Raw genomic sequence first — 25,465 nt, forward strand, 5'->3', positions numbered from 1 at the left:
TGAGAAGAATTAGCTATGGCATTGGCTTATTGTTGTGACAGTACGGCAAGTAACGAACGGAGGACCATCCACGGGTCCAAGGAGCCATCACCGAGTCTCACACCCATAAAACGCAACGGGATAGTCGGGTGGTTTCCCCAATATTATAACCGAGGTTTTCAATCTTAGCACCATCGTCTCCCTAGCCAACTCCTTCACCAAGACCTGCCATCAGCCGTGGTGCCTGTGCCCCCTCTGGGAGTACATGTGTTGGGACCTTAAGGCATCACAGATCCAAGCTGAAATCCGACACCGACGACGAGTCCGTCCCTGAATCACTCGGCTCACTTCCCTTCCGCCAGTAGCTTCTAGTGGGACCCGCGGCAGTCAAGTCGGCCAGCGACGGCATCCGTACCTCATGGTAAGCGATAGCTTGAGCCAGTTGCCATGCCGTCTCGAGTATCAGCTCCTGTTCCTCGCGAGTCTTCTCCTTCTTCCCCGGCGCGATCAAGCTCCACTGCCGCATCAGATCGTGCTGGATGGCGCCGATCAGGAACTCGACCTGCCTGTCCGCGGCAAGGTGCATCTCCTCTCCGGCAGTCTCCTCTTCTCCCGTCTCGGAAGCCGCCTGCTTTCCCACGCTCTTTTGGTTCTTGAACTTATCATAGCCCGTGTAGAGCAATCGTGTTTCGTTGGTTTCATTGTCTGGTCGAATCAGCAGATCTGCTTGTTCGATGGATCTGTACTTCTCTTCCAACGACCGAAGGAAAAGCTCGGTGAGCTCGTTTTCCGGGCCGAGCATGGCCTTCTTGTCGTCGGCAAGTTCCTTCACAGGTGTAATGTGCAGGAGTTGATGACCCGCAAAGTTGGGCAGTGTCACCTCTTTATCTGGGGACTGATCGCGGAACAGGTCTCGCAGTCGGCTGTTAAGTTTCGCACCCAAATCGACAACCGATGACTCGGTGTTTGCGAGCTTACCGGTCTTGCCGGTCTTGCCGAGTTCGTCTCCCAACTGGCTCAGGATACTCACCAGTTCCCATCCTGGGAGGTTCTCTAGGGATATTTTAAACCCTTCCTCCTCGTTCTCGGACTTCCTAGCATTGCACGCTTCGGCTCTCTTCCGGACCCAGTCCCAGAGCGCCCGGTGTGTCAAAAACATCGACTAAAATACGACGTCCTTGAGGGGCTACCGGCCTGAGCACCTTGCGTACAGCAACCGTGTCAAGCTCCATCCTCTCCAGCTGCTTGAGGGCGGCCATGTGACCATCATGAGACAAATAGTACTGATTGCAGACGTTTTCATCGCAATAAATGCAGAGGCGCCAGCTTAGGGCATCCTGTAGGCTGTAGCCACAGCAGTCACAGCACACCCAATCTTCTAGATGCATCATACTTAGCTCCACAAAGAGAATCCATTCCAGATCACGGAATAGGGCGAGTGCACGTAGCAGCGCACCCAACTCTACTCGTCTCTTTCTCTCCCACGCGGATCTTTCCGCTGCTTCTTTCGGTGGAGGGGGTTTTTCTGCTCTGATACGTCCAATCGACATGAGGATAAAATTCCGAGTGGTTGCCGCAGCCATGACTCGGCTGTCGTAGGTGCCGTGCTCAGGGCCCGGGGCCCGGGCCTTCAAAGAAGCGCATGGGTTGTAGTCTCTGGCGAGCATGCCAAGGTCATCGCGTATCGTTTGGTCCGCCCCAGCCTCGATCAATACTCTGGCATTCCTCAAACCCTCCTTGCGCGGCCCAGTGAAGGGCTGTGAGGCCATGTACGTCCTGGGAATCCAGGTCGGCACCTCTAAGGCAAAGATATCGCACGGAACCGATAATACCTTTCATTGCGGCCATGCTCAGCGCCGTGCCGCCATGCTCGGTCTTGCCATTGACATCAAAGCCCATGGCAAGCACTTCCTCCAGCATATGGGTGTGTCCATTGCAAACAGCCAGGCATAGACCATCGTCGCCTTCCGGATCGACGTCGGATACCAAAGTCTTATCAATGGCGACCACTTTGCGCCATAGGCCAAGGTCGCCACTCCTTGCGGCTGCAAGTGCGCAGTTGCGTCGGGGTCCACGTCTCGTAACAACCTCATCGAGACCTCGTGAGAGATAGAGGTCCACGACCTCGCGCTGCTGGTTATACACTGCCAGCCAAAAAGGGGTTCTTCCAAGTTTATCTTCGGGATGTGGCTCACATCCACAGTCCAACAACCTTCGTACAACCGTCTCATTGCCCTGTTCGGCTGCTTGATGCAGCGCTGTCGCCCCATTTTTATCAGTGGCTGTGGCAGCCAGCATGTGTCCTCGACTGATGAGGAGAAGTGCCATGTTACTCCGGTAGCCCAAAACGGCATTGTGTAGAGCGGTATATCCGTCATTGTCCATGTATTCGAGGTCCGCTCCGTGTTCGATAAGTACGTCTATCACGGCGTGTGCCCCGCAGACCGCCGCCACCTGAAGGCTTGTACGGGTATCGAGCTGGGTTCCCTCATCCGCACCGCGTCGAAGTATCTTCGTGACAACCTGCAAAAGGTTCTGGCGTATCGCGTTGGTTAAAGCCGAGTTTCCATGGAGGTCGTGCAATGTGGCATTTGCTCCACGGTCAAGAAGGAAATCGACGATTCCAAGCCTTTGCTTGGTGATTGCCATCATGAGAGCAGTCTCACCAAAGTTGTTACAGAGGTCGAGACTGGCCCCGGCCTTGATCAATGATAACGCCGCCTCTTCGGAGCCAAAGACTACTGCCTCATGTAAAGCCGTCAGCTGACCTTGATCGGGAACCACAGCCAATTCGTTGCTATCAAGTCCCATACCGAGCAGTCTGGGGATCGCATCCGCCCAATTGTTTCGTGCTGCCAAACAAACGAGCGAGCGCTTTGTAGATAGCAGTACGTACGCCTCCATGGTTGATGATCCGTACTGAGCGATAAGCCAGTCAGCAATGTCTTTGTGCCTCTGATCAAAGGCCAACTTGATGGGGAATTGCCCATCCTCCCCCTAGAGTCGAGCTGCAGCTGCAACTCAGCTGGATCAAAGTGCGTTAAAAGCTCGGTAAGCCCAAAGAAAGACATTAGGTGCAGAGGCTGCAGACCCGTTCGTTCAACGCCCCCACTGCAAGTGACATCACCTGTCCCCATAGCTGGAGAAGATATTTGTCGGTCAGAAAGTCTCTTGCCAATGTCATAATCTTGTCTTTCTCTGTGACGGACACCTTGGCAACGTGTTTACCCCAATGTGCAGCCGCATATTCTAGCAAAGGGTACTTCTCGAGGAGTACTATTGTATCTTCTCTGGCCTCGATACGGTGTTCTTTGAACGTGTCGAACATGAGGTAGGTCAGGCACAGCTCGGCCAGGATAGCTTGGGACTTGGACTGCTTCATCCAGTACTCGGCAATGGGCTCCTCGGCGTACTTGAGCGGCGGGTGTGTGAGATATTCCTTCAGGGAGACATGGAGGAGGCTGTATTGGCCGTTGCGGGATATAACCAGGTCTGCACAGTCTTCCGTGAGCGAAAAGTTGCCATCGATTCTATCCTCGTCGTCGAGGTCCGGCATCCCTGGTTCTATACTTAGCGCCTCGAACAGTTCTACCTCGCTCAAGGGCCTTTCCGAGTTCGCTATCCAAAGTAGCGTCTTCAAAGCGACGTCCTTGATAGATTCATCTTGGGCCAGGACACGATCAAGGGCCACGGAATAAGCGCCAGCAAGACCTCGAGGCATATTTCTCGCGGCTGATTTTCTTCTTTTGTCGTTTCTTTCCTTCTTGATGGAGTCTATTACCAGCGAGACCCACAGAAACATACCATCGGCGTCTTCGGATAGGATGGCCTTGATGTCCTGCAGGGTGGACGAGTTCGAGGTAAGGGTTTGTGTCCTCTCTGCAATGAAGAGGTCTATATCGGCTTGGTTTGCCCCAACATCCACCTGGATACGAGAAGCTCCGCCGAGGACATCTTCGATCGCAGCGTAGCCCGGACGACTGAAGATGGCGACAGTTGCTGGGCTGCTTGCTACATCCGCATAGGCAAGCGAAGAGATAAAAGAGCAAAGGTTTTCGAACCCCATGTCATTGAATCCGCTGCATTCGTCCAACCCATCAACCTATGAATCGGTCGTGGTCAATAATACTCTTCCAGGTAATGATGAATAATAAACACCGAAATTATCTTACCACGATGAAGGTTCTTGCGAACTTGGCTACAATCAGCCTTATACTCTCTCTGACATCCTCTATCGATGGATTACTCGACTGGTTTTGACGACAGAGGTCCCTGAGAAACTCTACATCTTGATCTCTAGGAAGGTAACTGTAGAGTTGTCTCAAGATGGAGGAGAGAATAGCAGCGGCTCCGCTCCTAGGTTCCGAAGTCCTATCAAGATTCTTGTGGCCAGAGGTCTCGGTCATGTTGGCGCCGCAGTAAATATAGGCCATGGCGTATTTTCGTTGGTTTTCCAGCTTCGTGATACTGGAATTTTCTTCTCCCCGGGCCAGTTGGGTTTCAACCTTCGCGAGGCTCACGTTGGTATTCTGCTCCCCAGCCAGATGGCTCTCCATCTTTGCGTGGCTTGCATTGGCATTTTGCTCCCGGGATATCTGGGTTTCCACCTTGGCGAGACTGGCATTCTGCTCACGGCACCAAAGATCGACGTCTCTGATTAGCTTGGCCGCCAGGTGCGATTTTCCGGAGCCGGCCTTGCCGTGAAGATACAGGCGGTTCGGGCGGGACTGCAGCTTCCAGTCTTTGAACCTATCATCGTCGAGGAGCCACTGCGCGGTGCCGTCGAGTGTATTATCAAGCTTCTCGTCTTGCACTCCCCGAAAGTCGGTGGTGGATATCCACTCTAGCATCTGCCAACGAAACTCGTCTGCATCGGTATCAGCTTTCCTACAATCTTCTATCTCGACACCTGGCTGCGCTGCTCACCTTGCTCTTTGGCAAGCTCCTTGGCTATACGCTCTTCTTCCTCGCTGCGTTGGCGCTTGTCGGCCTCGTGAGAGCGAACCTGCATCTTCAACCCCATGAGCTGCGTCTGTTGGAGGTTTGCAGACATTTGACCCAAGACTAGGATGGCGGTCCTATCGAGTACTTAGAGATGAGTTGCGAGGTTCCGCTCCAGATCGCCAAACTCTTCCTTGAAGGATTTGATCTGCGACTTGAAGAGAGAGACGGCAGTAATCCTGCTTTTCCCCTTGCTGTCCAGAAACGGTTTGGACGCACGCGCGCAAAACTGGACGATATCTCCGTAAACATCGATCAGGGCCAATTGCATTTCCTCTGTTTGAAACCCTTTTTTGTACCGGTCGATTATGCTCAGGTTCTTGCAAACCTTAACGAGGAACTCAAGGACGGCTCCTTGATAGTCGACGAACCTCTTGCTCATGGACAGCACGTAAGTGACACCGCCGAGGATCATGCCGGCGGGCGGATAAACGGAGTTGAGGGCATCGGCAAAGGGCCGACTCATGTCGACAAGCTGTACCAAGGGTGCTACCCATCTGCCCACCCTGAGAGACTGGCTTTTCTGCACCTTATCGCCAATAAGGTTGCCGATAGCGTCGACATATTTCTGCAGGCCACCTTCCGGGAGTTCTCTTAGGAAGAGCTGACGCTGCTCGGCGCTCAACGACTCGATCTCGCCGCGCCATCGTGCAATGACTGTAGCGGGTCTGCGGCACAGTCAGACAACCGAAGGGGGACCCCACGATAGCTGGGTTGCATTGCGTTTTCGATGAACATTCACATAGCGGCGGCGGAACCGCCTGTAGATGACGGCGCACTCAATGTATAGTTGTTATCAGAAAAGTCGTGATCATCGAATGGGATACCCTGAGCGTGGTTTGAGTTTCCGGGCTCGGCGGCACCCCATATGCTGACTACACCGTCATTCCGGGGCGGAGCAGCAGTGAGAGACGCGGTTGGCAGCCTCACGAGAGCTTTGTGACTCATAGCGAAGATATCAGAAAAGGGAAGGAGTGATGATATCAAGATTATTCACAATGCGGACGATGCCTAAGTATTTGGTTTTGACAGGATTTTCAAAATGCTCTCAATGAAGCGCCCGGCCTGCAGGCCTGGCTGTCGTGCGGGGGTACCGACGAATAGGCATCATGCACTTGTCCTGCCTGACAACAGTCGGCAGTAAGCAGTAGCGATCACCTATCGGCAGACTCTTAAGCGACCTGGTTTGAGTGGGCAGAATTGTACTGAATGGCATTGTAAGATACCGCATTGAAGCGCCTGGAAGCATGTACGTGCCGTGCCGTTCGATGGGCGCAGGGCAGCCAATACCACTCGAAGCTTCATTGAGAGAGTTCTGTAAGGTCTTAGAACGTGTGTTCGCATAACCTTGGATTTAACCTTGGATTTGGCGACAGGGTGGATTTCGTACTTTTGCAGACAGGGAGATATTTATGTTAGTATATGTGGCTTGCACCGACCTGCGTTGCGCGAAATCAGTTGGCGGCTGAAGACTTTAACAAGCTGCCTGGAGAAGCCCCTGTCACACCCGGAATCAGCAAAGCCAGTGCTACGCACAGAGCATGCTCGACATTTGAACATTCTGTATGGACACATGCTTGCCGCTCCTTGGTGATGCTCCCAGTAATCCTCGAGTTCTAAGTCGATTGCTCTTTTCGCAGCGCACCTCACTGGCATAAGGACGATGCTTCTGAGTACACGAGACGACAGGGCCTGCCTGTTGCCAAGAAGCAGGACTACCCGAGGTCCTTGACTGTCAAAAACACACTAGAGACCGAATCCTGCTGAACCTACCAGCAAGCAGCCAAAAGTAGATCTTACACGAGCTGCACAATAGAGAAAAATCCTATTGTCAGGCCCAATTTCTCAATCCTCTTCTCCTGTTCGCCTTATTAAATTTCTAGGCATCCGAGATACGAAATACCAAGATGCATGCGGAGCAGAGCTGAGAGCCAAAGCGGCTTTGGCGGTCTGCGAAACCCTGGGACGAATTTGACGCCGGCGGCTCGGCATTGCACCAGCAGCCCCCCAGACAAGACGCGACAGACCCAAAGCTAGACACCAGATGAAGAAGTCGAGCAGACGAACGAACTATGGTTCTGGGACGAGCAACAAAAACCGGGGGCCGAGACGTTAACTTTAATTTGGTCTCAGGTTGGGGCGGATGATGGCCATCTGCTTCGTCTTGTCGTTTCTGGGCGCGACTCGGATGCCCGTACGCTGGCCGTCGCATCCTGGTTTGTCCGTCTGTTGTGCGAGCGAGCGTATGTTCCAGTGCCAGCCAGCCAAGCCCGACTTGGGAAAAAAGCAGGTGTGGGGATGCGACAAGACTGCCCAGAGCCGCGCCGAGAATGAATGATCACCACAACTCATCACCTCGACGCTCGGGAGGACCCAGGTTGCGCGCTGTTATTATTGGTAATGCCACTGCCAAAGGCTACTATTGCTGTCTTTCGCCCCTGGATTGCTGGGCAAACAGGCGCAGCCTGCCATTAGCTTCGCTTGGCCTTATTTCATGCGCGCCCCCCAAGAGCGACTCGTCGGCACGCACTCGGCTTGGCGACGTCTTGGGACCTCTTGGTATTCTCTTGGTCAATGTCGTAAAACATGGCAAAAGGAAAAGAAGGGGCAAGAGGGAAACAGGAAAGGATTCAAACCGTTTGCCATGTCTCCCATTTGAATCCGAGGACTCTCCCTTCTTTCTTGTTGTTCTCGACATCTTCCCTTTTTTATCTTCTGAGAGGCAAATCCGCGAAGCAGATCAGAAACGGCAACATTCGCCAGCACCTTTTCAAGTCACTCTTTTAGAACCTTTACTTAGCTCATTTTAACTGGATTGCTCTGGCATTTTTGCATCTCCCTCGCTTCCATAATAACCACTACTCTCTGTATCCGGAACCCATCTAGTGACTGTCACCATGCGTGTAAGTCCAACGATATATGCAACAAAGGTAGCAACCATACTAACGCCTCAACTCTAGCTATCAACCGCCCTAGTCGCCCTCGGCGCGACGGCGGCGGCGGCCCTGCCCCAGATCGAGATCAAGGGCAACCAGTTCTACTTCACCGGCAACGGCAGCGAGTTCAAGATCCGCGGCCTGGCCTACCAGCCCGGCGGCCAGTCCGCCTTCAAGAGCGACGGCGCCGACAAGTTCGACCCCTCTCGCGCCCGGACCAGTGCCGCCGCGACGCCGCCGTGATACAGTCGCTCGGCGCCAACGTGATTCGGGTCTACAATCTGCACGCGGACCTGAACCACGACGAGTGCGTCACCGTCTTCAACAACGCGGGCATCTACCTGATGCTCGACGTCAACTCGCCCGTCGTCAACACGCACATCAATAAAGAAAACGCCAAGTCGACGTACCACCACGGCTACCTCGAGAACATCTTCAAGGTGGTCGAGGCCTTCAAGGGCTACAGCAACGTCATCGCCTTCTTCGCCGGCAACGAGGTCATCGACGACAAGAAGCAGGCTCGCGACAACCCGCCCTACATCCGCGCCGTCACGCGCGACCTCAAGCAGTACATCAAGAACCACTCGGACCGCTTCATCGCCGTCGGCTACGCCGCCACCGACACCCGCTCCGCGTCCGGCGCCGGCAAGGACTCCGTTGTGGATTTGTGGAACTACCTGGGGTGCAGCATCGAAGGCGAGGAGGACGACATGTCGCGCGCCGACTTCTTCGCCGTCAACATCTACTCGTGGTGCGGCGACGCCACCTTCGAGGAGTCGGGCTACCCGGAACTAGTCAAAGACTTTGAAAAGACCTCCCTGCCCATCTTCTGGTCCGAGCACGGCTGCAACGAGCCCGTCGGCTCCCCCCGCCCCTTCAACGAGATCGCCGCCATGTACGGCCGCGACGACATGGTTAAGACCTTTGCGGGCGGCATCGTCTTCGAGTACACCCAAGAGGCCAACAAGTTCGGCCTCGTCAAGATGGCCGACACCAAGGACACCGAGTCGTCCGACGTCGAGCTCATGAAGGACTTTGACAACCTGTCCAAGCAGTACGACGACGTCGACTGGAACAAGATCAAGAACATCAAGACGGACAACATGCAGGTCGTCGCGCCGCCCAAGTGCTCCTCCGACCTGATCCTCGGCAAGAGCAACGGCTTCGCCAGCGACTTCAGCGCCATCCCCTCCCTGCCCAGCGAGGCCCAGGGCTTCATGGACGACGGCGTCACCGGCGCCTCCCCCGGGCAAGCTCATGGACACGGTCGACTACAAGTTCCAGCAGAACATCATGGACTCCAACGGCAAGCAGGTCAACGCCCAGTTTGCCCTCGTCGAAATGCCCGACGCCAAGGTCAACGATGCCCCGTCCAACAAGGGCCCCGGCGGCAGCAGCGGCAACGGCGACGAGAGTGCCGCGTCGTCGGTGGCCTTGGTTTCGGCCGCTCTCCTCTCCCCGTCGTCGCTGCTCTTGCTGCCATGCTGTAGGATGGCGATTAGTTCATGGCTTGGTGTGTTTTCAATGTACCTGTTTCCCTTCGTCATGTCTCAATAATGAGAGGCGTCCTGTATCTCGTAAGCGACTCAAAAGAGACATATAGACAATTGATTTGTTTACGGACCAAACCTGAAAATCGTGATTTCTGCCAATGGGATAAGCTGATTGTGTATGGGTTTGTCGCCTCGTGTCCGAACAGCATTGTCACATTCCCAGTATACCCTAAGCGATACCTAAATTGGACAACACTGACAAGAAAGCAATGCAACGACATTCGAATACGTATGTCCCGCATCTATGATCATCACCAGGCAAAGCCAATTGTATTATATGCCATGAATCCTAGCCAGTATCGTCAATCCTCACATACATCCGTGACCCAGCCTCAAACGGCAGGCCTGCCTGATAATCGCCGTACGCCTTGCAGCAGCAAATAGATCTCTAGTATAGCTAGAACAGACCAAAGGGTCTGCCGTCCCATCCGTAACGCCCATCCTGTCTCATGCGAAATTTGAAAACACCTCCTCGTACACACTCAAATCTTCACAGTGCCTCAATCGCCCTCATCAGCACATCCAAGCTCCGGTCATTGAGGTCGGGCGTCTTCGCCTGGTCCAGCACGGCCGCCACGTCGCTCAGCATGCCCAGCGGAATGTAGCAGCCTTGACGCGCCTTCTCCAGGCTCTCCTTGAGCCGCGACGTGTGCTCCCACTCCCGCGCCGCCTCCTCGGCCCGCTCGATGACGCTCTCCTTGATCCCGCACATGGCCGCGCAGTGCATACCGAAACTGCCCTCGGCCACGCCGTCCTCGAGCTTGTACAGGAACGTGATCAGGCGCGCCGCCTCGTCCACGTCGATCTGCATCCGCTTGGCCCGGATCTCGGGGTGCGACTCGAACTCGGTTGCCAACGAGTGGTAGTGCGTAGCGAAGAAGCCCACGCAGCCGATGTGGCTGGCGACGTGGTGCAGCACGGCTTGTGCGACGGCCACACCGTCATAGCTCGACGTGCCGCGGCCGAGCTCGTCGAGAATCACAAGGGAACGGGGCGTGGCTTCAGATAAGATCTTCTTGGTCTCGGACAGCTCGACGAAGAAGGTCGACTGGGCCGCAAAGATGTTGTCGTTGGCACCGAGTCGCGACATGATGCGGTCGCACGGCGTCAGGCGAGCACGTGTGGCCGGGATATGGTGGCCGATCTGAGCCAGGATCACGGCAATGCACGACATGCGCAGGATGGTGGATTTACCCGCCGCGTTGGCGCCCGTCAGCAGATTGATCTTGGCCGAGTCTCCGCCCAAGTTGATATCGTTAGGGATGAAGTCGTCCACCGTGTTGAGCATGCAGGGGTGGCGCAGCTCTTCAAACTCGACGACGCTCCGCTCCTCGTCCACAAAGGTCGGGCGGCAGCTGGGCTCGCCGAGCGAGGCCGACGACTTGGCCAGGCTGACCAAGCAGTCGAGCTGCGATACGATGCGGATGGCCTGCAGCCAGGTGTCGTTGTCCACGTCGAACTTCTGGAACAGGCGAGTGGCCACCTCCTTGAGGAGCTGCGAGTGCGTCTCCTCCGCTTCTTGCAACTCGCGGACGAGGTTGGTGAGCTCCTTGAAGTAGTAGCGCTTGACGGCGTTGGTGGCCGACATTTGGTTCCAGTCCTTGGGGACCTTGACCGACTTGGGTACCTCGATCTGGTAGACCTCCTTGCCCACGTCGGTAAACTTGAGGTTCTTGGCCTTGAGCTCCGTCTTCTTCTTCTCCAGCAGTCGCTGCAGGTCTTTCTTGAGACCGGCAATGGTCGCCGCGTTGGCGTCAAAGTCCTCTTCGATGCCCTCAGCCGGGATCAGAATCTTCTCCTCGCGGGCCTTCTTGCGGTTAAAGGCCGACTTCCAGAAGGCCAAGGGTTCAGTGAGGTCGGGCATGGACTTGATGAGACGGTTCACGAGCGTGTTGTCGCTGCTGCCGGAGGGGGCCAGCAGGCTCATGGCGTACTCGATCTGCTCAAACCCGTCAAGGACGCGGACAAAGTCCTCCGGCCGGCAAGCACCGGCATGGATGCGAGAAATCAGCCTCTCCAGATCAGGCATCTTAGTCATCTCGGAAGAAAACTGCTCTCGAATCTCCGTGTTGCTGTTGAGCATGTCCACGGCATCCAGGCGCTCATTGATCTTGTCAATGTTGCAGAGTGGGTGGCAGATCCACTGGCGGAACAGTCGCTTGCCAAACGGCGTGATGCACCGGTTCAGCAGGTTGAAGAGGGTGCCGTCGCTGCTGCCGTTGGACGAGTTGTTGAAGATTTCCAGGTTGATCAACGTCTGTCCGTCCAGAATGAGCGTGCCGTTCTTGTGGATGGGGTTGTACCAGGAGAAGTTGCCCTGCGACAAGAGGTTGCGCTCAATCTTGAGCACACGCAGATACTGCACCAGTGCGCCCAGAGCAGACATGAGCAGGTCCTTGTCCTTGGCTTCGACCAGGGTCGCGGGCCACTCCTCCTTGTTGTCGTCGTCGTCCTTCTTGAAGTACTCGTTGCAGTCGAGCTCGCGGCGGGTGAGGTCCGCGCCCCAGAACTCGGCACCCGACTTGAAGTAGTTCCAGATGGTCGTGGGGGCCGTGGCATTCTTGAGGATGCGCAGCGCCTTGGTGGAGAGGTGGGACTTTTCGAGCAGCAGCTCGCGCGGGTTCGTCTGCGCCACAAACGTCTCGAACTTGGTCAGATCGACATCGTCGTCGAACTCGGAGACGAAGAACTGGCCGGTGGCCGCATCAACAAAAGCAATACCAAAAGCGGGGTGGCCGTCGACGGTGGATTCCTTGATGGCGGCGCAGTAGGTCGCCATGTCGTCCTGGAGCATAGCGCCGTCGACCAGGGTTCCGCCGGTCAGGATGCAAGCCAGCTCGCGGCGGATGATCTTGTCTTCCTTCTTGGCCTTGCCGCCGTCGCGCTCGCGCATCTCCTTGCCGAGCGCGCTCTCCATCTGGTCGACGCGAGCGACCTTGTAGCCCTTGGCGATGAACTGGTTGGTCCAGATGTCGAGGAGCTCTCGGGGACGCCGACCATGCGCATGTTGACGCGGTCGGTGAGCTTGAGGTCGAACAGCTGGTGCCCGATAGTGGCGTCGTTCTCATACAGCTCGTAGAACTTGCCCTTCTTGAAGAAGACGACCGTGTCCCACAGCTTCTGCTTGATCTCCCAGTATTGCTTCTCGAAGGGCGAGAACTTGGCCATCGCGGACGGGGGCACGTAGACGGTGGAGGGGTCGTAGTCGGGGTGGCCGACGGGGTTGCGGTTGATGTCGGACATCTTGGCCAGCCAGGAATACCGCTGCTCGGGCTCCCGGGTGTGGGCCTGGCCGCGGGCGACGGCGGCTTGTACGTCGGGGGTGTTGGTCTTGCGCAGCTGGACGGGGTTGACGGTGTCGGGGTCGTACTTCCACTGCTGGGCCGTCGAGGTCGAGGGCATCTCCTCCATGGGCTCCTCGTCTTCCAAGTCATCTTCGGGCTCCTGGCGCGAGGGGGGAGATGAGGCTTGCGAGCGCTTGCGCGCCGTCTGGGGTTTGGATTGGGGTCGCTTTCGCTTCTTTGAAGGGGGCGTCGGAATCGTCTGAGACTACAAAGTCGTCCATTTCCACTAGAAGCAACAAGCATCAGTCGACTGCCTCGAGAATGAGGAAGGGTGGGGGACCAAAACTTACTGTCGTCGGCTTCCTCTGGCGCCGCGTCATCGTTTTCTTCATAGTCTTCCTCGTCTTCGTCCTTGACAACCGGGCGCGTGGCGGTGCGGCGAGAGCGGGTGGGTTTCCTAGAGACCACGACGTCCTCGTCTTCGTCGTCGGATTCGGCGTAGCTGACCTGCTTCTTGGCCTGGCATTGACATGTTAATTACCAAAACTTTGCTATTTGGGCAGATCTGTGGAAAGAAGACCAATTCGAGGCATGACTTACCCGGCGAGAAGGGCTGCTGGCCAAGGCCATTTTGGAGATGGCTGTGGCGGGGGTGGCCTGCTTGGGGGTGGCCTCGGAGTGGTTCTCTTGGGAGCTCGAGGGCTCGATTGCGTCGCTGCTGGGGACGGGCGTGATGTTGGCGGCCTTCTTCCTGTTATTGTTGAGGTGGAGGGAATGGACTTGGTGGTGCTCTCCTTCAGGCAGAGCGAGGAGTTGGCTTCCTTTGGCGGGGAGGATTTGGCGGATGGGGCCGTGGCGGCATTCTGGGCGGGTTTGGAGAAGAAGCCCAAGATGCTCCTCTGTTTGCCGCCGGTGGAGGACATGGAGCTCGTCTTCTTGGTCAACGACGGCGTCTTGGGAAGCGATTTCTCCCCCATCTTGACGGAATTTCAAGTTTCTCGAGGAAAACGAGAAGGGCAACAGACAAAAACAAAGGCTCCTCTAGAAACACACCGGAACAAGTGATCTCCCGCAGATTTTGAGAAAGAAACAGCAAAATATTCTCAAAAGCAGAGACCCAATGTCAAGAAATTCAAAGGGGAGTGGTTGAGCGGGAGGGAGCATGGAAGAGCGACTGCCGTTGCCATTGATAACCCGCTCCAAAACGTCAGGGCTCTTGACGCGGTCCCGACCAGGGTAGGCGCGTCTCCCGCACCCAAATTGCTTTTTGGGCACGCGTTCCCCTGTAGAATTGGGTACGTCGGTACGCCATTTACGCGACGCGGGCGCACGGGGCTTCTGAACCAGACCCCCACTCGGCACTTCTTAGGCTCTATACAGGGCGCTACCCCGCCAAAACCACTGGAGCTCCAGGTGGGGCAACAGCAAGACAGTTCAGATGTCAAGTTGTCAACTCGGGTCAATCGATAATCGGCCATGAAGAATCTCGCAGCTTTCCACTTCAAGGCTTCGTCTGAAAGGCAATATCTATGTCCGTATACAGAAGCATTCTTGTGGGCTTATACACGACATTGCTATGACTTGTAAGCAAATCCTGGCTCTACTCTGGCCATGTGCAAGTCAACCTGCAACTTTCTGCCTTGAAGGGCTTGCTTGGGTATCTACAACGACTGCACATGTATATGCTGACAGTGTCTCTGAGATGGCGGTGATTAGGGCTCTGGTCCAATTATATAACTATCGCTTGGAATATCAAATCAGACAATTTTCTCCTGGGTATTCCTCTCGGCCAGGCGATATCCAAGACGCCGTGCACCTGGCTGGACAGAGGTGTGATAGGAGATCCGCCTGTCCAAGCCATCGCGATGCTGTATCTTATGTAGTTGGCCATTCTTGCTTGACCTTTTCCAGCCTCTGAAACCGCACACTTCCACGAAATTATCCATGTTCCGGTGGATAACGCCTGGGGTCTTTCCTTCCTATGGTAGTGTTCACTCATTCGGTTCGGTGATCATTTCATCTCATCCTAATGTTTCGCGATGGATAGCACTGTTCCGAGGTAGCTCTTGGCTTAATACGAACCATACAGACTGCCTTTTCCCAACTAAGGCGAATAGGTGTTGACAACAGTGATCACCAAGGGGTCCGGGTCGGGATGCTCCATGTGGCAGGGTAAATCAGTATCATCGGTTGGTCCCCTTGTCCACGGTCCCCTGATGATGTCGCGGGGCTGGCATAGTTGTTTGCTTGCGTTCTTCTTAGTTTCCCATTCCGCATTACATTAGATTGTGGCAGCCGCTGGTTGCTGCTACTTTCATCCATTCTTTTGACATATTCCTGCTGCTCTTCTAGCAAACACAGAACTCTCGGCGCATCACTTCATCGACAGTACCACGCGTAACCAGGGGTTCTCCAAGGTCAGGGAATTGGACCCCGGCTATTGGTATTTATACCATAAGCCTGCGGGGAAATGGCGACATTTGCTAAATTAAACAGATTAAAGTTTTAAATAAGTTAATTACCGATAGCGCTAAGTGTTATAGACTTTATCTTCTGATGATATCACTTTTTCTTCTTCTTATGCTTTTCTCTTTTTGGCTATTTCAAGTCCTAACGGCAGGCCAGCGGAAACAAAAGACCCAAAACAGAGCAGATACCCTGATGGGTATCTCTGCGCTATACTAAAATTATGATACGACATACCCAACGAGATGAGCTCGAATGGTCAGACCATGTCGCTAGGCTTCATTCAGGTGACTCTTCCATAGTATAGAAACCGGTAGGTATCAAATGTTCTCAGTTATCGATATGCATCCCCAAACTCTACGCCATTGAATGTATGCCCTAGTCTAAGATTGCTGGTCAGTGTCGAAGTCCAGGGTATCTTGAACCAAGCACTATACAAACCCTATTGTTTGAAAACTGTATATAAAAAGGGTCGAAACCATTGACCTCACTGGATATTTTCACCAGAGCATCATAAATCCTTGACAGATTGTTGATCTACTCCGTGCTACGCCGCTCCTCCGGTCATTCCTGACACTGACGAACGAGCAAGCCCCCATACACTATATCTTTAATATGGTTAGTTCAAGATGGAGACTTGTAAGGGCTTCTCTCAGCTGCCAGCAGAGCTCCGGCTGGCCATTTGGGAGCACACGCTCGAGGAAGAGGCAAGCAGCCGGCTTGTGCTGGTCCACCAGACACACTACCACGTCCTGCCGTTCAACTACCTCGTCAGCCCCCTCCTCTCGGTGAACAGCGAAGCGCGCGAGGCCGCGCTGAAGTTCTACGACGTCCACCTGCCTGTCCGTCCTGTGCTGCCGGAGCACCTCGACGCCCCGATGGTGCGAGGGAGCTATATCGATACCTGGAGGAAGTATCCCTACCCTCCGACCATGGAATACTGGCAGGAGTCGGCGGGTAAACTGACTGCGCATCACATCGATGAGTCGTTGGGGGAAGAAACGAGCTGCCGCAAAGTAGGTAGAGGTCGTCAGGGGATGGTGTACCTCAGCACCCAGCACGACTGCTTCGTCCAGTCGTGCGACATCTGGGTCGACAGGGGCACCCTGTGCCACGGAGGGCGGGATGCGTACAGCTATCTACGTCTCGACATAATTAAAGCCCACATCATGCAGGTCCTGGGGCCGGACTTTACTGGCGTATGTGTGAAGAACGCGCCCAAGATTGCCAAACGTAATCCCGCTGCCAACGACCCCGTCTTTCCGGCCACACGGAGCTATCTCACCGACGCAATCCCCCCGGATCAAGTCGACCAGATTCGCGATGTCGTGCGCTTGGCCTGCCCTTCTCCTGGTGGGTACGTACCACGCTATTGTTACACCCGGCCTAACGCCTTACAAGGCCCTTGGGTCCCTTGGGTCTGCAAAAGAAACAAGTTGGCCGATACCTTAAAGGCACTTCTTCCGCACGAAACGTACGGCGAAAGGAGGACAAGTCTAATCGAAGAGCTAGCTGAGAAAGGACAGGGCGACTATGCGCTTTTGCTGTGGGCTGGCTGCTAGGATCGCGCGTATTCGCCTTTTCAATTCCAGCAGAGTCAGAGTTGTGCCACAAGCCCTTGTTCTCCTGGTTTTATGCTCGAATTCAGCAGGATAACTGTATATCGGAGATAGAAAGCGGATGAGTTTTGTGAATAGCACCATTCGTGGACAATTATTGGGAAACGGCAACGTCGAGTCGACAACGAGTGTTCAGGGACAGACAGTCCTGCTAAGGTTCCATCCCCCATAGACACGCGTAAAGGCAATGAAATAGAGGGCTCCGATGTGTTCACGCGCATCATAGGACTTATAGACCTATAAGAGACAATCGTATGCCTAGAGACTTTATAACACCTCGTACAAGGTGCGGCTTTGCTACCGCTATTACGCATGTTACCGTTCCAAGTTGACACAGTGCTGCTTCCCAACATCGCCGATGGATGACGCTGCCACTTTCCAAACGACCTCACTCACCACCATATCACATCATCCACCAAACCTCCCCCTCGAACCCCTTCCCAGCGCGCAGCTCTTCCAAGCGCCCCTCCAACGTCTTGCGGATCCGCCCCGCCACCGCCTCCGCCGGCGGCGGCCCCCGCGCGATGGCGTCCGAGTCCTCGGCCCCGGGCTTCATGATGGCGGGGCGGACCCAGGGCACCGACTTGGCGCCCTCGACACTGTCGTAAACGGACAGGAAGTCGTCCTGGGTGAAGCCGCCGCCCATCAGGACCACGCGCGGTTTCTCCGCGTCGGAAGAAGACGAAGACGAAAGGCGCTTGGAGATGGCGTTGCGGGCTGCATCGAGGGATGAGCAGACTTCGATGACTAGAACGAGCGATTGATGGATTAGAACGTATGGTGGAAGGTGAACCTTTCGGCACGTGGTTCGTGACTAATCAGGATATGCCGAGGCAAAGAGCTGCTCACTTTCAAATTCGGGCTTCAGGATCTCCGTCACTGCCTTGATATGGTCCGGGATCTTTCCACAGAGCAAGACTGAGATGGGGGCGATGGATGTCATCTTTATAATTTCAAGATGTCAGATATGTGCAAGAGGGCTGATTGAGAAGGAAAGAGGTCAAAAAAAATCAAACCTCGTCCAGTCGTGCATTTATGTTGTAGACGAGCTACCCCTGCCCAACCCCGGTAGCTTTCACCATGGCGGCATACCAGTAGAGGTGGTTGCACTGGCGCCACGCCAGCTGTTGCTTCTTGCTTCTTGGCGGGCGCCGGGTTCGTCCGGGGCGTCAAAGGACTGAATCGATTGGCCAGGCCGTCAGACCCATCGCTTCGGGGCCGCGCTGTCGTCAAGTGAAAAAGAAGAACATGTAAGCAGAGGGCGACGGAAGTCCGGGCGACCGTCTCCCGTCAGAAGCCAATCAGCAAAAGCAAGCCACGATAAAAAGGTGGATGCATCACGATGAAGACCAGGCAACTAAGGATCAGACGAGTTCAAGTATTAGCTATTACTAAGTCTATCTTAGAGAGAAACCTGCCTTAATGAACGAATGGAGATATGCAGAACAAGGCAAGTATATACCTGAACCCGACGTGACAATCTCCCCAGCCCGGTTCCCACCCATGTAGATATGCAAGCATCCACCAAGTCAAAACGAGCATAACCAAACCTGCAAAAAGAAAGACACCCAGTATGCCAAATCAACCATCTATATGCTTCTCCTCCCCTCTTCCCAACATCATCCCTGAACCTACTTGCCCCCACTGGAAGTCTTGCTCACAATCAACACTGCCAACTCCGTGACATTGGCCGACGTCAGCAGCTCCAGGATTTGCAGGTTGGCGCCCAGCTCGCGCGTGATCCAGTTGCGCACCTCGATGGCCGTCAGCGAGTCGAGCCCGTAGCTCGTCATGGACCGCTGCGCGTCCACGTCGTCGCGCGCCACGGAGAGCACCTCGCTCAGCTTCTGCAGGATCCCCTGCGTCGCGACGTCGACCATCTCGTCGGCGCTCTTGGCCGCGCGGTAGGCGTCGCGGTACGACACAATGCTGACGGCACTCGCACCACCGGACGCGGCGAGGTTGGCCAGCGCGGCGGCTTTGAGGTGCGTGAAGCGCGGGTCGCTGGCGTAGTAGGGCAGCGCGCCGGTAGTGCTGTTGGGCACCAGCTTGAGACCCGTCAGGCACTGCGCCGGGCAGCTCTTGTTGCCGGAAGTGGCGACGGCCAATAGAGCCAGCACCTCGGTCTCGGAGACGGACTCGTCGCCGAAGTTCTTGAGGATCTCCCCTCGCGCTTGGCGCCGGTCTCGGCGATGTAGCCGGCGCCCGTGACGGCGGTCAAGTCGAGGGCGACACCCGGCAGGCCCTGGCGGTTGCGGTAAGCTGCGAAGCCGTCCAAGAACGTGTTGGCCGCGGCGTAGGCGGCCTGGCCACGGCTGCCTAAGACGCCGGCGGCCGAGGAGAAGAGGACGAAGTAGTCGAGCTGGGTGTTGGCCGACTGCAGGACGTTATGCAGGTTCCAGGTACCATCGACCTTGGATCGTACGGCGTCTGTGAATGAATCGTGCGTCATGTCCTCAAACACACCGTCCTGTGATGAGTGAAGTTAGTAGATGTAGAGAAGTAACCTGATTGAAATGTCTGTGACTTACGTGAAGAACCATGGCGGCATGAACCACACCGCAAATAGGCGGCAGCGTAGATCCGCACTGGTTGACGAGCAGACGAACCTGCTGCTCACTAGCGACATCGCACGTCTTGACCACGACCGTGGCCCCGAACTGCTGCGCCGCCTCCCGGATGACCTTCTTGACTTTCTTGTCGTTGCCGCCGCTGCGCGACACGAGCACGATGTGGCGCGCGCCGTGGGCGACCATCCACTTGGCCATGCTTCTTCCTAGACCACCGGTTCCACCGATGATGACGTGCGTGCCGTTGGGGCTGAGACTCGCGCCGGCCGTCGAATGCGCGACCTTGACCTGCTCGCCGGCCCGGGGCGCGACGACGACGGGGTGGAAGCAGCCCTGCTGCACCATCTGCAATCCCATCTGCAGATCCGAGACGGGCAGCACCACCACGCCGCCGAGAGGCTTGAACGCGCCCCGCGCGAACGCATCAGCCACAGCCCCAAGAGCCGCCGCCATGACTTTAGGCCGCGCCGCCGCCAGCTTGGGCATGTTGATGGTCGTGAAGGTGACGTTCTCGGCCAGGTGGTGCTTGGTGCCGTCGTTGCGGCCACTGAGGAGCTCTGGATCTCGACGATGCGGCCAAAGGGCGCGACGCACTGCCAGACCTTGGCCTCGTCGGCCGCCGAACTGCCGTGCGTGTTGCCGCACGAGCTCGTCAGCACAGCGTCCATGCCGTGGTCTTGTGTGGCAGCTCGCACTTCGCGCTCAAAATACAGGCTAGCCGTGCACAAAACACGTGCCGAGTCGACGCCGCAGGACCGGATGACGGCATCGCGCCGCTCCTCGTCGCTGACCACCACAAAGGTATCGGCGCCCAAGTGCTGCGCGACGTGCATAGCAGCCAGACCAGCATCGCCGCTGACCTGAATAAGGACCTTTTCGCCTCTTTGGATGCGCGCGACTTCAGCGAGGGCGTAGTAAGCACTGCCGAACGCGTGCGGGATCAGCGCCGCGTCCTCGAAGGAACAGCCCTTGGGGACGGGGATGGCGCTGGTGCCGCGGGCGCGGGCATGGGTGCCGAACTTGGCCTCGGTCAGGAGGCACACCTTGTCGCCGACGCTCACATTAGCCACGGCGCGGCCGGCGCGGGTGACGATGCCGCTGCAGGGACGCATCGGGAGCGGCGCCGAGGCTTGGTCGTGCATGATGGAGGCCACGTCGTCGGGGCCGAGACTACTGGCCTTGACCTCAATCTCGACTTCGTCATCACCGAGAGGCTGCTTGGGATCGGCAGCGGAGTCTTCGAAGAACAAGGCGTCGAGGGATCCCTCGACTTCGGTCGCGAGCTGGATCTGGCGGCCGGACTGGGCGAAGGTTTGGAGGTAGGGCACCGAGGGGCCGCACTCGCGGTGCACCCGCAAGTCCATATCGACGTCCGGCACAATCCGGGGCACGACAAGCATGCCATCTTGCTCGGCGAACTCGACCTCGGCCTCGGGGTTATCGGCCAGAACGGCTCGGCGGAACGCGTCCTCGATCAGCTCAGCCTGGCCGCCGACGTCCAAGCAGCTGTTGGGCTCGAGGTCGAGCGTGACGGCAATCTTGCCCAGCTCCGAGCGCGCCGTGCGGATGAGACCGAGAGCCATGTTGGCGTTGGGGTTGGTCGGGACGCGGCACGCGCCTCGGGTCACCCACATCAGGCCGCCGCTCTTGACGATCAGCTTCTGGACCTGCTCGAACCTGGGCTTGCCGATAGACGCCAGCAGGGGCTCGTCGAGCTCGGACAGGACGATGAAGAAGCCCGTGTAGTCGATGAGGTCGTCGAGCGAGGACACCTCGGCGTCGATCTCGGTGTTCTGCTCAATGGCCTGGCGCAGGTCGAAGACGAGGTGGTCGTTGGCCGGCCGCTCCGTCACAATCACGACGCGGCGGCCGTGCGTGTCGATGTGCGTCTTGCTGACGCCGTTGAGCTGCGGCTCGCGCGTCTGCTCCCACTGAACCGAGAAGCAGAGCTCCCTCGGCATGGTCGGTTCGAGTCTGGCGCGCTTGACCGACGACAGCTCGATCCCGGCCATCGTGACTAGGGGCGTCTCGCTGCCCGCGGGGAAGATGAGCTCCGTCGTGAAGGTCTCGTTCTTCTCGTCCCTAATCGAGTTGACCACAAACTTGCGGCCCTCGGTGGCGCGGTCGTGCTGGCCCGACTTGGACAGGTGCACCTGGATCTGCTTGATGGCCGACGGCAGCTGCGGCACGGCGGTGCCCTCGATGCCGCAGCCGACTTGAGTGGCCTGCATCATGCTGTCCAAAAAGGCCGGGTGCATCACGTAGTTGCTCTCGTGCTCGTTGGGCATGCGGAAGTGCGTCTCCATCTGCGAGCACTGCACGCTGCAGCTGTTGCCGTGCACCGTCATGTTCTTCATGGTCCAGAACTCGAGTGGGTACGTCGTGCCCTCGGCGCCCATGTTGAGGTAGAACTGCGCCGCCGGCACCTGCATCGCGTCCTTGGGGATCGTCTGCCGGCTGCGGGACTTGGGCGAGGAGGAGCGCGGACTGATGCTGCCGTTGTTTGTAGAAGCCGGCTTGGCCTCGACGAAGCCGCGGCAGTGCTCTAGCCAGCCGCGGGAGGGCTCGTAGCTGATGATGTGGAACTCGTCCTTGGGTGCGCTGCTGTCGCGGCAGGGCCGGAAGTTGACCATCATCTCGACCTGCTGGTCCTCGAGCAGGAAGAGGTGCTCCTTGACCTTGAGGTCGCGCACCTCGAAACCGGCCACGTCTTCGATGCCGAGCATCACGGCCCGCTGGCTGGCGGCCTCGATGATCATAGACAGGAAGCTGGACATGGGGAACACGATGCGCTGCTGGAAGATGTTCTCGCGCATCCAGGGGATGTCGTTGAGCCGGATGAAGTTGCGCCACGTCGGCTCGAGGTCACTGCTCCAGTCGGCCAGGACGCCCAGCAAGTCGTTGCGAGCGAACGGCTTGAGGCGGTGCTGGCGCGTGATGCGGCTCTCGTACCAGCATCGCTGGCGGGACCAGGGATAGGCGTACAGGAAGGGGATGAGCACGGGCTTCTCCATCTCGGCGCGGTTGTGGTTCACGTTGAAGAAGTCCATGCCCTCGTAGCCGCGCATGAAGAGCTGGCCAGCCAACTCCAGGCACGTCTCGGTGGCGTCGCGGTTCCGCACGAGGGCGGACAGGTACGAGGGCGACTTGTTGGCGGGCAGGCCCAGGGCCTTGAGCGACTGCATGATGGGGCCCTTGAGGGCCGCGGCGGGGCCGATCTCGATGAGCAGGTCGGGCGAGGTCTCCTGGACCAGCTTCTGCAGGGCCCGGCTGAAGCGGACGGGGTTGGTCAGGTTGTCGACCCAGTACTGCGGCCCGAGCTCGTCGGTGCGGATCTTGCGCGAGCGGACCGACGAGAAGAACTCGACGGCGCCGTTGTTGTCGCAGAGCTTGATGTTGGCAATGGCCTCGTGGTACGAGTCCGCAATCAGCTGCATGTGCGGGCTGTGGTAGGCAACGTCCACCTGCAGCTTACGGTTGAACAGGCCCTTGTCTGTGAGGTTGGCGCCGATGATGTCGATGGCCTCGGCGTCGCCCGAGACGGTGGTGGACTCGGGCGAGTTCTCACAGGCGGCCACTGCCCGCAGGCCGCGAGGCAACTGCTTGAGGATGGGCTGCAGCTCCTCGGCGCCCATGCCGACCGCCATCATGGCTCCGGCGACGTCGGGGTGCGTCTGCTTGAGTCGCACAATGGCCTGACCACGGTAGTAGGCGGCCGACATGGCACCCTCTAGTGTCAAGGCTCCGGCAGCGTAGGCCGCGCCAATCTCTCCACTGGAGTGACCAGTGACAGCCGAGGGCTTGATGCCCCACGACGTCAACAGGTCGACCAGCGCGATCTGCACCGCGCTGCAGATGGGCTGGCTGATATGGGCCTTGTTGACCTGCGAGTCCTCCTTGCTTCGCAGCAGCTCCTCGAGCAACGAGAAGTCGGAGCCTATCCGCAGCAGGTGCTGGTCCGCCCGCTTGATGGCCGAGGCGAAGACGGGGTGCGACGGCATCAGCTCGCGGCCCATGGCGTACCACTGGGCGCCCTGGCCCGTGAAGACGAAGGCGACCTTGGGCGACTTGACCGCCGCGCGCCGCGGGACGGCGTCGGCGCTGTTGAGGGCCACGGCCAGCGAGCTGCAGACGTCGGTGACGAGGGCCACGCGCCACGGCATGTGCGACCGGCGCTGGCACAGCGTGTAGGCCAGGTTGCGCGGCATCGTCGTCTGGTACAGCTCGGCGTGCTGCTCGAGGAAGATGCCGAGCTTCTCCATGCTCTGGCGGAGGGCGGCCTCGTCGTTGGCGCTCAGGAGGAAGAGGCGCTTCAGCATGATGTGGTCACTGGTCTTGGCGATGTCGAAGAGAGACTCGCTATCCTCTGCCGGTGCCGCTTGCAGGATGGCATGCCCGTTGGAGCCGCTGTATCCAAAGTTGTTGACGCAGACATACTGCTTTTCGAACCCAATCGGCTTCTGTCTCGTGGGGATCTCAATGTTCCATTTTGTGAGCGGAATCTTGGGGTTGGGCTGCTCAAAGTCGGCGTTGGGCACGATGAACCCCTTTTCCAGCATCAGAGCGGCCTTGATGACGGAGATGATGCCACTGGCATTTTCCAGATGGCCAATGTTGGACTTGACGGATCCGAGCTGGAGAGGGTCCTCGCCCGATCGCCCTTTGCTGACTGCCCGGAAGATGGCAGTAGCTTCGATCGGATCACCAACAGCGGTGCCGGTGCCATGTGCCTCGAAGAACCCAACCTTGCTGGGCTCGATCTTGGCTTGCTCCATGACATCGCGCACCAGCCTCTCCTGCTCTTCTGGGCTTGGGGCAACGATACCTTCCGACACCAGTCAGTAAACAGGCATGGGACGGAAAGTAGTAAAGGTACGTACCGACTGTTCGGCCATTGTGGCTGAGCCCTGTGTGCGCGATGACGGCGCGCACGTGGTCTTTGTCTTCTAGTGCCTTGTCGAGAGGCTTTAATATGACACAGCCAACGCCTTCACCTCTGGCGTAACCGGACTTGGCGCGGTGGTCAAACGCGTATGTCTTGCCGGACTCGGCGAACAACCTGCAATGGTCAGCTTCCGTCTGATATCTGGCAAGAGTCGAGTATGCATACCTTAACTTGGCCATGGACACCCATACATCGGGCTGGGTGATGAGATGTGACGCCCCGACGATGGCCTGGTCGGACTCGCCGTTGCGGATGCTCTGCACCGCCATGTGGAGCGCGTGCATGCTCGAGGAGCAGGCCGTGTCGACCGTGAAGGTGGGGCCGCGCAGGTTGAAGAAGTAGGCGATGCGTCCCGCCAAGAAGGCGCCCTGGGCGCCCGTGGGGTCGTACATGGGCGCGTCGTCGAGGTCGCGCAGGTTGCCCATGCGGTGCTCGTTGTCCGGCCCGCCGACGAACACGCCGACCCGCTTCCCGCTTATCTGCTCTTTGGGGATCCCGGCATTCTCGATGGCTTCGTAGGTGCACTCGAGCATGAGCCGTTGTGTGGGGTCTGTTGGAAGCAGTGTAAGCAAAGTGAAAAGTAAAGTAGAACACTAGAGGCATACCCATAGTCTCTGCCTCCTTTTTCGTCATGTCGAAGAAGCCGGGGTCGAACATCTCCAAGTCTTGTGATATAAAGTAGCCTCCTTGTGAGTTGATGGTACCCTTCTTCTCCGGGTTCGGGTGGTTGTAGGCGTCCTGGTTGAACCGGTCTTTCGGAATCTTGGACCACCCGCTCCGGCACTTGGTCAACAGCTTCCAGAAGTCGTCCGGGGTCGACACGTCGCCCGGCAGGCGACACGCCATGCCGACAATGGCGATCGGCATCAAGTCGTTTTTGGACCCCATCGTCTCGTCTGTGATGTTTCTAATTTTCGTCTTCTTCTGGAAAACCGAGACCAACAACCAAATACAAGAGAAAACGAACGGCAACAGTGACTAGGACTGGAGTTACCAAAGTGGGATATAGTCCAAGTCAGTCAGCAGTGTATAGGTTGGGTTTCAGTTGGTCATATATGGGCTGGTCGAGATATACTGTTCGCGATTTGCGGCTGGGACCAAGCGCTCCCCGC

The 25,465-nt window shown here is 57.2% G+C and overlaps 10 protein-coding genes across 10 annotated transcripts; 3 read left to right on the forward strand and 7 right to left on the reverse strand.

Annotated features, from left to right (window-relative positions):
• Positions 1 to 265: 265 nt before the first annotated feature.
• PG997_010524 (uncharacterized protein) lies at positions 266 to 1,138 on the reverse strand (the record flags this gene model as incomplete). The annotated part of the gene is made up of 1 exon (XM_066814839.1): positions 266 to 1,138. The coding sequence occupies one exon, from the start codon at positions 1,136 to 1,138 to the stop codon at positions 266 to 268; it is 873 nt and encodes a 290-aa protein (XP_066666801.1).
• Positions 1,139 to 1,653: 515 nt separating this feature from the next.
• PG997_010525 (Ankyrin repeat domain-containing protein 23) lies at positions 1,654 to 2,883 on the reverse strand (the record flags this gene model as incomplete). The annotated part of the gene is made up of 1 exon (XM_066814840.1): positions 1,654 to 2,883. One exon carries the CDS (start codon positions 2,881 to 2,883, stop codon positions 1,654 to 1,656), a length of 1,230 nt encoding a protein of 409 aa, XP_066666802.1.
• Positions 2,884 to 3,049: 166 nt separating this feature from the next.
• Positions 3,050 to 4,045, reverse strand: PG997_010526 (uncharacterized protein; the record flags this gene model as incomplete). Its single annotated transcript, XM_066814841.1, has 1 exon — positions 3,050 to 4,045. The coding sequence occupies one exon, from the start codon at positions 4,043 to 4,045 to the stop codon at positions 3,050 to 3,052; it is 996 nt and encodes a 331-aa protein (XP_066666803.1).
• A 97-nt stretch (positions 4,046 to 4,142) lies between these two features.
• On the reverse strand, positions 4,143 to 5,032 carry PG997_010527 (uncharacterized protein; the record flags this gene model as incomplete). Its single annotated transcript, XM_066814842.1, has 2 exons — positions 4,143 to 4,846; positions 4,906 to 5,032. 2 exons carry the CDS (start codon positions 5,030 to 5,032, stop codon positions 4,143 to 4,145), a joined length of 831 nt encoding a protein of 276 aa, XP_066666804.1.
• Positions 5,033 to 5,074: 42 nt separating this feature from the next.
• Positions 5,075 to 5,578, forward strand: PG997_010528 (uncharacterized protein; the record flags this gene model as incomplete). Its single annotated transcript, XM_066814843.1, has 1 exon — positions 5,075 to 5,578. One exon carries the CDS (start codon positions 5,075 to 5,077, stop codon positions 5,576 to 5,578), a length of 504 nt encoding a protein of 167 aa, XP_066666805.1.
• Positions 5,579 to 7,877: 2,299 nt separating this feature from the next.
• On the forward strand, positions 7,878 to 9,418 carry PG997_010529 (1-3-beta-glucanosyltransferase gel2; the record flags this gene model as incomplete). The annotated part of the gene is made up of 5 exons (XM_066814844.1): positions 7,878 to 7,883; positions 7,941 to 8,138; positions 8,165 to 9,145; positions 9,171 to 9,344; positions 9,407 to 9,418. The coding sequence occupies 5 exons, from the start codon at positions 7,878 to 7,880 to the stop codon at positions 9,416 to 9,418; spliced, it is 1,371 nt and encodes a 456-aa protein (XP_066666806.1).
• A 541-nt stretch (positions 9,419 to 9,959) lies between these two features.
• Positions 9,960 to 13,730, reverse strand: PG997_010530 (DNA mismatch repair protein msh6; the record flags this gene model as incomplete). Its single annotated transcript, XM_066814845.1, is given in 6 exon segments — positions 9,960 to 12,449; positions 12,467 to 13,018; positions 13,104 to 13,157; positions 13,171 to 13,272; positions 13,354 to 13,504; positions 13,534 to 13,730. The coding sequence occupies 6 exon segments, from the start codon at positions 13,728 to 13,730 to the stop codon at positions 9,960 to 9,962; spliced, it is 3,546 nt and encodes a 1,181-aa protein (XP_066666807.1).
• Positions 13,731 to 15,848: 2,118 nt separating this feature from the next.
• PG997_010531 (uncharacterized protein) lies at positions 15,849 to 16,735 on the forward strand (the record flags this gene model as incomplete). The annotated part of the gene is made up of 2 exons (XM_066814846.1): positions 15,849 to 16,576; positions 16,621 to 16,735. 2 exons carry the CDS (start codon positions 15,849 to 15,851, stop codon positions 16,733 to 16,735), a joined length of 843 nt encoding a protein of 280 aa, XP_066666808.1.
• A 506-nt stretch (positions 16,736 to 17,241) lies between these two features.
• On the reverse strand, positions 17,242 to 17,781 carry PG997_010532 (uncharacterized protein; the record flags this gene model as incomplete). The annotated part of the gene is made up of 2 exons (XM_066814847.1): positions 17,242 to 17,585; positions 17,688 to 17,781. The coding sequence occupies 2 exons, from the start codon at positions 17,779 to 17,781 to the stop codon at positions 17,242 to 17,244; spliced, it is 438 nt and encodes a 145-aa protein (XP_066666809.1).
• A 688-nt stretch (positions 17,782 to 18,469) lies between these two features.
• PG997_010533 (Polyketide synthase) lies at positions 18,470 to 25,241 on the reverse strand (the record flags this gene model as incomplete). The annotated part of the gene is made up of 7 exons (XM_066814848.1): positions 18,470 to 19,000; positions 19,030 to 19,308; positions 19,370 to 19,933; positions 19,957 to 24,233; positions 24,289 to 24,467; positions 24,519 to 24,903; positions 24,959 to 25,241. The coding sequence occupies 7 exons, from the start codon at positions 25,239 to 25,241 to the stop codon at positions 18,470 to 18,472; spliced, it is 6,498 nt and encodes a 2,165-aa protein (XP_066666810.1).
• Positions 25,242 to 25,465: the final 224 nt, after the last annotated feature.

The sequence above is a fragment of the Apiospora hydei genome (assembly GCF_038363865.1).
Source record: "Apiospora hydei strain CBS 114990 chromosome Unknown utg000007l_segment0_segment0, whole genome shotgun sequence".
NCBI classification, from domain to species: domain Eukaryota; kingdom Fungi; phylum Ascomycota; class Sordariomycetes; order Amphisphaeriales; family Apiosporaceae; genus Apiospora; species Apiospora hydei.